Here is a 10,690-nt window from a genome sequence, read left to right as displayed (position 1 = left end):
CACCATTTTCAAGAGAACAAACAAAAATGCTGTAAACATATATGAAAATCGCAGATCACTGGATGTTTTCAACTTATAATGTCTGTAATATCTGCTTTTTTATTTTCATACCAATGTAGTTACTGTGCAAATATATATATATATATATATATATATATATATATATATATATATATATATATATATATATATATATATATATAAAAGCCTTTGTTGCTTTTCATTTTAATTCTAATAATTTACAAATAATGAAAACTGGGCAAGTTTATTTGTACTGCATATCACAGCAATAAGGCAGTTCAAAGTGTTTTATGAGGAAAATATAGAATAACAAGCAGGAAACATTACTCTGCAATGGTTTGTTTGGTATAACTAAAACAAACACAAAAAGTTGATCATAAAGACTGATAAGTTTGAAGTTCAGCAGTACGTAACCCGACCACGCTGTTTCCTTTACAGCTTCAATAATTTGATGAAAAGTGGTTAGTTATTATGAATATAAGGCAGTTATAAACAAATGAGAACCATGAGTTTCCAGTATTGAACTTTATTAAAATATTAAAATTTTCTGACGCAGATATTTGGTATCTCATTATCTGTAAGCAATAATCATAAATATTACAAGAAAATGGCTTAAAATATTTCACAGAATATGCAATATACAAAGAAAATTAACTTTTTCACAATATTGACATTTTTTAGATGAAGCTCAATAGATATCTGCTTGTCAATAGAATATTGTTGAAGTTAATTTACTTCAGTAACTCAATTCACAAAGTGAATTAAACTCACTGTTTTCAAGCCTTTATTGAAAACACAATATCTAAGACTAGACTGTAATGAGACCAATAAAAACACCAATGTAGAAATTAAAACGTTAATACCTGCTTAAAGGTTTTTTTTTCCCAAAATGTTCCTTTAATTTGATAAATTATTTTACTTGAAGTGAAAACTCAAGGAGCAGTTAAGATAAAATTTGCTCAAGGTTCCAGTAGTTTTTCCTGTAAATCATATTTTCAGGTTAAAGATGAAGAATACATTTAGAAAATGCTACTAGAGCCTCAATAATCTGAGTTTATCCTCCAAATTAGACAAATAATAACAGAAAAGTAGAGAATAAGTCAGACAAGGGGCCGTTTATTTGGTACGAGCTGTTCAGTTTGAAACATCGCTTTTAGACAATCTCAGCAAAACAACCATTAAAAACGGTCTAAGTAAATTTATCAAAAAAATATGAAACAGAGCACATAAGATGTAGAATAAATCACACCAATTCATTTACATGACAAAACAGCATTAATAAATTAATTTAGGATTAAATAGGAGTAAAGACAGCAGAGAAAATAGTGAAAAGCTTGAAGGAAACTCACAAAACCCACTGGTTCACACAAACATGGAACTTTATGCTCACAAACACACAATGCAACACTCACTTTATGTTTCCATATGTTCCACAGCTAAATGCTTCATCAGATTCAGAGGAAAACAAAAAACCTTGTTCTTAATGCTGACACTTATTTTACATTCACCAACGAGCCGACTGCTTTAAATGGCTTTAAACTGAAGGATGGAGAGAAAATGACCCAAACAGAAAACAATCAGATCTAATTTCCTTCATTTCTTCCACATTCTTTACTAACGTTACACTAAACATGAAGACAGTTTAAAGTATTTCAGCTCATTTATTCCTCGACCAATGGATTAAATTAATGACACATTTCTCCTCAGATCCAAGTAAAATGGCCGCCCCACCAATTTCTAATGAAATGGTTTCTGTATGAGTGTCAACAAATTATGGAGATTATTAATCATAAAAATGATCATATTTCCCCTTTAAGGTAACAGTAGACTATCCTCTGAAGACCACATCACATCATTTCTGTTATTTAGGATTTTAATCCTTTATATGGGATTAATGAGCTCTGATTAAATTGTCACTGCAAAAACACAAAATCTTACCAAGTATTTTTCTCTAGTTTCTGGTGCAAATATCTGATTATTAAATTAGACAAAACTAGCTTACAAGTAACATTTCAGCAGATGTAAGAGTTTGTTTTAAGTTAATAATTCCTAAATATCGATGAAAAGTTCTAGTTCCACTGGCAGATTGTTTGAAAAACAGAACTCCACTGTTACCTAGCAACCCAGGCCAACCCCAGCCTGTTACCTAGCAACGCAGGCCAACCAGCCCGTTACCTAGCAACTCAATTCTAGTTCCACTGGCAGATTATTTCTCTTATCATTGTTATTTCTCTTATAACAATTTTAATGTTATAAGAGAAATAATCTGCCAGTGGAAGTAACACCTTTTTAAATCAATATTTAGGAATTACTAACGTAAAACAAGCTGCAGTTTATTGCTAGTTATTTCAAGAATAGCGAGATATTTGCTCTAGAAACTAGAGAAAACTACTTGATAAGATTTTGGTTTTGCAGTGCAGCATCTGTTTGTTTCTAATAAATAATAATGCAGATCATTTAGAGTTCCATAATATATATAATGCAGTAATTGCTCTAAACGGAAAGATTTTGTTTGAAGTTAAATGATCTGCCAGTGGAGCTGGAAAGTTTTCATTGAAATTTGGGAATTATTTACTCAAAACAAGCTACTGAAAACTTACTTGGAAGTTAGTTTTGTATAAATTCAAGTTTATTAAAATATTTGTACTAGAAACTAAATGAAAAATACTTGGTAAGATTCTGTTTTTTACCGTGTTCTGTACCTGAACGATTGGTTTTAATAAACATGGACCTGGTATGCAAACAAAATGAAAACATGAAACCTCTTCCAGAGTTTCTGGAAGAGGTAAAATCAACATGCAAGTTTAAGCACTGGACTCTGATTAGAGCTGATCATCCAGGGGGTGCAGCCCTCAACATAAGGCAGCAGAATGTAAACACCAGGGGGCGCAAACGAGTAAACCTCGTCATTATGAGGAGGGGAAGAAGAAGAAGGTGTGGTCTTGTTCTGTCAGGGCGTCTCTGAGCCGAACAGCGTCAGGATCTCGTGGGAGATGATGAAGGTGAAGAAGTAGACGCAGAGGTCGGAGAAGACGTCGCCCATCCGGCGGTAGGTGTCCATGGAGCGGCTGATGACTTCGGCCGGGATGCCGGACAGCAGCAGGGCGGCCGTCAGAACCGTGGTTTTGCTTTTCTTCTCCACCTGAAGGAGCAGAAAAAACATCCTGCAGTGGATCAACAAACTGGAAAATGTGTTTAAATAGTCATTCACAGAAAACTAAAGTTAGAGGACTGAACAATAAAACCGACTAAAAAAGGTTTAAATCTGTCTGTATGATTCAATATGTTGGTGTAATTTTGATTTGCTGAGTATTTTCAGTTTAATTTTTAAAAAATGGATTTGTTTTGAATAAACAAAATTAAACTCAACAAAGCATTTTTGTAACCAGATGATTACAGATCTTTTGTTTTCCTCATTTTCTCATAGAAAATATTAAGTTTTACTTAAATTTATTATAAAAAATGTGGAAATTCTCTCATTTATGATAATCCTCAGTGGAGTGGAGACAAAACTACCTAACCTACCATCAGGTTCAATTATTTATTATTTACATTTAGTTAAAAGGAAATATAAAAGAGTAACTTTACCTTTGGAAAGTATTTTGACAATCCCATGTAGGCGAGTTCAAGGGTCAGAAATGGAGCAAATATTGACTGAAGAGAGAAAACAAGGAGAAGTTTTGAAATCAGTTTTTCTGTGCATCTTTAATATGCAATGCAGCATCAGAAAATGCTAAAAGTTAAATCATGACAATATTATGCCTTTGTTCTCATGTTACTAAGACTTTATTCCTGTAATATTATGACTTTCTTCTTGCGTTTTCATTCTTTATCTTTTTATTAGTATGGCCCTAATCCTCCATCGTATTAAAATCCTGTGATTTGATAAAAACATAAGTTGGATCTGTAGCTTCCTGTCTACAGCAGGCTGACCCACCAGGTACTTGCAGACAAAAACTCTGACGAAAACAGCGAGGAGGACGCTGCCCACGAGCCGGAAGACCCGAAACGGATCAAACTCCTCTACGTCAGAACCGCCATCCTGCGCCGGCTTCTCATTGGCCAGCTGGCTCCGAAGCTTCATGGCGTCATCAAAGCGAGATAAGTACTGATGGAGGCCTCTGCGCGGCGAGCCGCCGGCCTCGTCTGACTGCCGCTCCGCCTTCGCTCTGTGACGGAGTCCTCCGACGTCGCCCTCCAGAGACGCCCTGCGAGGCTGGCCGAAGTCCGGCAGCGGGGAGCCCCGCCTCTCCGGCGTGGCGGTGTGGGAGCGGGCGCCCGGCGCCTCCGACAGGAAGGGAGACGGCCTGGGCGAAGGCGAGGACCACGGCTCTGACCTGTCCAGGTCCAGGTGGAAGTGCGGTTCAGCGGAACGCAGAGCGGCTGCTGCAGAGAGAAAAACGTTTGGAGACCATTTGACTGTTTTCACCTTTAATGCAAAAAAACTCAACATTTTACAAGATAAAAAAATAATTCAAGCTGATTAAATTATTCTAAAATGTGATGAATTGATTATTCAATTAATTATTAATTAATCAATTAATTATCCACTCGTTGACTGGAGTTTAGAGACTCTAAAAAAAGGGCAGCCAGACAGAACATGATCTGTCCTGAACTCCTAAACTAGGATAGTTGGAGTTTTTTTGAATTTTAAATCCTGTTTAAAAAAAATATTTTTAGCATCTTTTGCTTCCAATTATTAATAAAAATAATATCCAGATTATCTCTGCACTATACTGATGGCATTCCAGCAGGAAGGCCTGAGTTTTTCTCATGTTGATGTTAGAAGGATGTTTTAGCTGCAGATGCATCCTTTGCTACAAATCAGGGGTCCCCACCGTGGGCCCCTGAGGGCCTCCTGCAAGTTTTAATCTCTCCCTGGTTTAACGCACCTGGATCCAGTGATGGCTCATTAGAGGCCTAAGAAAAACTTGGACCTGCTGAGAAGGTTGTTGGTGCCACCAGGGAGAGAATAAAACATGCAGGATGTAATCGGCCCTCCAGGACCAACTCTGGGGACCCCTGCTACAAATGATCAAACTTTCACTCAAGGACAGATTTTATTGACCACTAGGCATTAAAATGCTTATTTCTGATTTAATAGTATTGCACTAACTTGGAGCTATCGCCACCTGCTGATGTATATTTCTACCCATTGCTGTGAAGAGCATGAGTAAAATGCTCCTTTTGTTTTTGACAGGGCACCAAAACCATCTCTAGCCCAGGGGCCCTAATCCTCCTCAATCCGGCCCTGTTATATGATCTGTGTTTGAGTGACTCGTTTATTTGGGATAAATCTTCTGGCTTTTCATTTGTTTTTCATAAGCAAACGTTTTCATTCTTTCTATGAATTCAGGTGTGGACAGTTCAGATACGATGTTTTATTTCTGATTCATTTTATGTCCAAAACGTTTTAAAAATAATAAACCTAAATAATCAGCGGCTGGTGATTATTTAGGTTTGACGGCTCCAGGTTTTCTGTGACTACCTACCGCTGTGATCCGGCTCGGTTTGAGCGAATCCGACGATTCTGTTCATTCTGTCCTCCGAGTTGAGCAGCAGTTTCCTTCTCCGTTTCTCCGCCCGGAGCTGAGCCGCAGACATGGAGCCCGTCTTCTCCTCCCCGGCCTCCATGCCCAGGTTCAGCTAACACTTCCCGGTGTGACCTCAGAAAGCACAACCAGCGAGTTACCAGCACGCTGCAGGCAGAACCAAAGCTTCTCACAGATTAATACCTCACGGAAAACACGACAAAATGAAAGAACGGAGCCCACGTTGATGACGTCATCAAGAGGAGACAGCGGGACAGACGCGGGATGTTGTTGTTTTCCCTGAACGCTGCCTTACAGGAACAACCTCCTGCATTTCAGTGAGTTAGAATATGAAAGGAAAGTTGGGAGTTAAATTCAAAAAGTGAAACGATTGAAGCTTTTAGCCGATAAAACCCCAGAAACAAATAGAAAAAGTAAAGTACTAATATGACTCTGTGGAAGTTTTTTAAACCAACCTTAAACACTTATTTTCCCAGGTTTCTAAGTCATAATTTTACTGTTTCTTGTTCTTGTTTAATTGTGACCAAAAGCTGATTCAAGTGTCACCATTTCTTTACTTCACTACATGTTTTCAAAAATTATGGAGACAAATAGCCATAAAAATGTTCATTTGATAGTCAACATTTTTTTATAACATTTTATTTCCACGTCTGACCTTGAAGATTAAATGCACTTCAGACTGATCAGATTTCTTCACCGCTATTGTTGGACAAACCAAGCAAAAAGAAAACTGCTGTTCCTTTTACAGTATTGTGAACAGTGATTGTTTATGAAGCAGGATAACTTTCTGTAACTTCCATCTTTGGCTAATTTCAAAATTCAAACAAAGCATGCTACACATGAAATCAATAAATCATAAAAACAAAAAAGTTTCAATACAGCATCAGCAGTCTCACAAAGATCCTAACTTGAAGAAGATGAGCGTTTCAGTGAATATATAAACCTTTGCATGTTTAAGTTAGTTTGAACATCACAGCTGTATTTCATTACACTATTTGCAGTATTCCTGTAATAAAAACATCAATATTTACAGGTACATTTTAACAGAGTTGCAAAGAAACACAAAATCTATAAATTATCAAATTAATACCATTGGGATTTGAGTTACTATCTCCATTGTTTCACTTGATTATGGATATATTTTAGATGAAAAATGTATTTACTTCTGATTTGACTTCTGAACACTTTGATATCACATTGTTCTACTTTTACAGAATTAATGGGAGGATATTATGCAGATTTTAGCTTTACATCATGTTATGTTAGCATAAAAAACATTGCTTTGATTCCTTTTAATATAAATATAAAGTAAATAAAGTTTTTCATTTTGCCTAATGTTTTTTAACCCAATTAAATCCCAGCATTTGAGTAAAAAACTGGTGGGATTTCCCTTTACAGCGTTATTATACGAACTGAAGGCAGCATAGTAACTTGATTGAACTATAAAATGGCAAAACATGCCTGAAAACACAAAACACCTCAACAATAAATCTCTCAGATCTAGAAATAAAAAGATTTCATTATTTGACACCTGGCTCATTTTTGAGTGGCTGGTGGAAGAAATAAGACAAATCTCAACCGGTGCCTAAAACTACAGAGACGTTAAATTTGATCAGGGAAGCTCTTTCATCTGATGTTCCTCTGCAGATTCAGCTCCATTTTCAATTTTCCTCCATCTGATAGCTGCTGCAGCAGCTGCTGCAGCTACAAGGACAGCCACGCCGATCAGACCATCGCGCCCTCTCCAGCTGTCGTGGTTTCCTTCTTGGTCGCCTTTTTGGCCTGCAGATCAGAAACATGGATCAGCTGTTAGACTGGAGATGGATGAAGAACAAAAACATTTCTCCTGCAGCCACATCTTCTCTGCTTCCAGGAAACAGCAGCAGGATCTTTGCTGTGACATGAAGACTCACCAGGAGGAACAACGTCCAGGTGGGTGATGCTGACTGCTTCAGATGTTAGATGTCTTCCAATAACTCGACATTCGTACATTCCCTTATCATTAGTTGTCACGTTCTTCAGGACCAAAGATGCGTTTCCATCTTTTATCGGCCTGAACAGCAGATCCACTCAGTTCCTGAAAGACGGCTGCTGGTTTTCTGGATCCAGCTGATCGTCTCTGAACAGAAGAACGTATTCTGATAGGGAATCATTTCTCCTCCACTCGATGACTATGACAGGATTGTTGTCAGGAGTTTGGCACGGCAGAATCACAACCTGCCCAGTTTCAGCTCTGATGTTTTTCTGAGCTGCAGGAAGGAAAACATCAGAGCAGAGAAGTTAAAGAGGAACTGCCCAAGTGATTTTGGTCGACAAAATGTTTAAAACCGTAGCAGGTATTTAAATATCAGAAAAATATCAGATTATTCTTTAACAAACGGTTAAGCATTTGAAAGGTTTCATCCTTCAAGTGGCTTTTCTTTGCATTTTTGGGCACTTCTTATGTTAAAACTGTTCCCTGATGATATGAGGACATTTTACTGCTGTGAATCCAGAGCACATATTTTCAGCTTGAAAGCAGGACTGTCTTGTACTCCAAACTTCTGCTCTCTTTCAAATATTCACTGGGCTTTCTCAAACCTGTCTTGTCTCTGCTCGGAGTAAATCTCCACTAGCAAACCTCTCTGCTTGTGATTGGAACAGAATAAAGTGTTGTACTGGGTGCGTTTGTTTCCTTCTAGCGGGTGTCCCTGTGTGGCTCCTATCGATTGTAGCATCCTGAGCCACCCACTGGATGAAAGGAGAAATCATGAGTTTTCTAATCTGCAGCACATTAAACATCCGCCAGCAGTGCTGCTGATTGCTAACAGCTACAGATTTTAGGCAGGAGTTTGTTCATCCAACCAAAGGAAATGATTCCACAGATCCAAAAGTGTTACAACTTAGCCACGACATGTTGTCTCTGTCTGTAGGCTCAACCTCTCAGCCAATAGAATGAGAGGGTTAGACCGGGTCATTTGTCTCCTAACTCAGAAGGAAACAAACGCAACCGGGTATGGCAGGCCGTTTTAATATAAATTCGGTTTCGTCTGACAAACAGTAATTACATTACATACATCTACAAATGCATTTTGACTATCTGGAATGTTAATTTAAGATATCTGTCTTTACATTCTGACAAGTAAGTATAATAATTCAAGATATCTTTACATATATTTTGACGAGCGACAATTCATTTCAAATCATCCCAAAGGACTTATTTAATGGGACACATCTGTAATTACAATTTAAGATATCTCGAACGTAAATATGACTAATTACATTAGAAATACACTTTCGTTTTAGTTTTGTCTAATCGAAATGCTTTTTTAGATATCTAAAATGTAATTACGACTATGATTACGATTTGTCAGACGCAACCGATTTTATGTTAAAACTGCCTGCCATACAAAGTGACTCATAAAGATACTACCGTATCGCTCAATAGAGTCCATTTAGACATAAGGTGTCTAAACTTTTAGGGTGACCAAACGTCCGTATTTTCCGGGATATGTCCCGTCCCGGGTTATTTTTAGAAAGTGAGGAAATGTCCTGTTTTTTAAATTACCTTCATTGGACCATTAAATTTACGGCCACTAGGGCACTGCGCTGCGTGTGACGTAATCCCTAGCTGGCACGAACCGCCCCGTTCGTATCCGCGGGCATGAGCAGCACCGTTCGTATCCGCGGGCATGAGCAGCACCGTTCGTATCCGCGGGCACGAGCAGCACGAACGGAGCGCAAACGGAGACGCTGGCTTGTTCGTTTTTGTTCGTGCCCGCCCACGAACAAGCCAGCTTCTCCGTTTGCGCCGTGGTGTCTTCCCCCCCGCACAAAGGTGTCCTGGTTTTCCCAAATGAAAATATGGTCACCCTAGTCTAAACTTGTCTAAACTTCTTTTAGGTTTAGAGAAGTTTAGACTCCTTATGTTCATCGCCGTAGGTTCATCACCTTCAGTTCAGGGTCCTCCGTGGTTCGTAATAACCAGTCTCTTGGTGGATATTATTCATTAAACTGTAAATATGCGTTCAGATGAGGCACGTTTGCCAAAAAAGCCTCATCTGGCTTTTTGGCGTCATCTAACCAAAAAGATGAGCCAGTTATTTTTTATTTTTACTTTGTTTTTTTAAAAAGCCTCTTAAAAATCACAACCTTTACACGAGATGAAAAAATAAAATAAAGACAATAAAATGTTCGACATTCCCCACCACCACATAGAAATACTGCTTTCGGTATTATTTGGCAAAATACATTATGAAAAATAAATTCTGTATTTCTTAAAAATTAGATTGCAAGGGAGAAATCCACACAAAAATAGTAAAGCACTAAACACGACACAAAAATCATAAATTCTTACCTAAAATAAATTCAAACTGGAAGAAACAGAAAATAAACAAAGTTGTAGCTGCACCAGCCATGTTTGCCTCTCGAAATGCGCAAAGAGGAAAATTCATTCTTCTTAAATTCACGACTGTCAAAGAGAGTTTCAAGAGCATGGGAGTGTCGCTCCCAACTCTGGCGAGTGCGCGCGCACAGAGTTGGAAGACAGCAGCGAATGGGCGTCTGCGCATAAGAAACATACCTGGCGCATGCGCATCACCATAAGGTAGGACAGATTTACGGGTAGCACAGATAAACAGAAACATGTAGCGCACAGCTCTTCTGGTTTTAGGCGTTTTCCTGCTGTAATATTCTTTTCTCACAAACGAGCTGAACTCCAGTTGTCATTTTAAAAGAAAATGGCTGTACTGCAGACTCGGAAGAGTTGTCTACCTTTACCGCAGTAAATGGCTGATTTTGGAGAGACTGAGACTTTCATCTTCCAAAGTGCCACAACCTGCTGGATGATCCATTGCTAGTGTTACATTACTCCTCACAAAAGGTAAATTCACCTACCCAGAGTCCCAATATAAAATAATAAAACAATCTAATTCAGCTAAACATACCTGAAACAGTCAAAATAAACAAAAACAGAAAATGTTCGAATTACTGCCTTTGGAAAAGCTTGAAGAGTGATTGATTACTCATGTCTGTAGGAGCTTCTTAATTCCCAGGAAATGGTTTATAAATAAATACATGAATCTGCATTTACTGCTCACCAGAAAACTTAATGTACTTTTATTACTCACCACATTCAG

At 38.1% G+C, this 10,690-nt stretch overlaps 1 protein-coding gene and 1 long non-coding RNA gene across 2 annotated transcripts; both read right to left on the bottom strand.

Moving 5' to 3' along the window:
- Positions 1 to 1,121: 1,121 nt before the first annotated feature.
- camlg (calcium modulating ligand) lies at positions 1,122 to 5,834 on the bottom strand. Its single transcript, XM_044140476.1, has 4 exons — positions 5,514 to 5,834; positions 3,959 to 4,407; positions 3,610 to 3,675; positions 1,122 to 3,163 (listed from the first exon to the last, which is right to left on the bottom strand). The coding sequence occupies exons 1-4, from the start codon at positions 5,653 to 5,655 to the stop codon at positions 2,972 to 2,974; spliced, it is 849 nt and encodes a 282-aa protein (XP_043996411.1). The 5' UTR covers positions 5,656 to 5,834; the 3' UTR covers positions 1,122 to 2,971.
- Positions 5,835 to 6,216: 382 nt separating this feature from the next.
- On the bottom strand, positions 6,217 to 9,980 carry LOC122844877. Its single transcript, XR_006372945.1, has 3 exons — positions 9,910 to 9,980; positions 7,487 to 7,822; positions 6,217 to 7,355 (listed from the first exon to the last, which is right to left on the bottom strand). It is a non-coding gene; the product is annotated as an uncharacterized LOC122844877 (long non-coding RNA).
- Positions 9,981 to 10,690: the final 710 nt, after the last annotated feature.

This window comes from Gambusia affinis, linkage group LG15 (genome assembly GCF_019740435.1).
Source record: "Gambusia affinis linkage group LG15, SWU_Gaff_1.0, whole genome shotgun sequence".
Taxonomy (NCBI): Eukaryota; Metazoa; Chordata; class Actinopteri; order Cyprinodontiformes; family Poeciliidae; genus Gambusia; species Gambusia affinis.
Note: the sequence above shows the minus strand (reverse complement) of the source record. Positions and strands in the feature narration are given on the sequence as shown.

Coding starts and splice junctions, on each gene's coding strand:
- camlg (XM_044140476.1), bottom strand. CDS start 5,655: ATGGAGGCCGGGGAGGAGAAGACGGGCTCCATGTCTGCGGCTCAGCTC. Junction 4,408..5,513: donor AACCGAGCCGGATCACAGCG/GTAGGTAGTCAC, acceptor TTCTCTCTGCAG/CAGCCGCTCTGCGTTCCGCT. Junction 3,164..3,609: donor TGTCAAAATACTTTCCAAAG/GTAAAGTTACTC, acceptor CTGCTCCTTCAG/GTGGAGAAGAAAAGCAAAAC.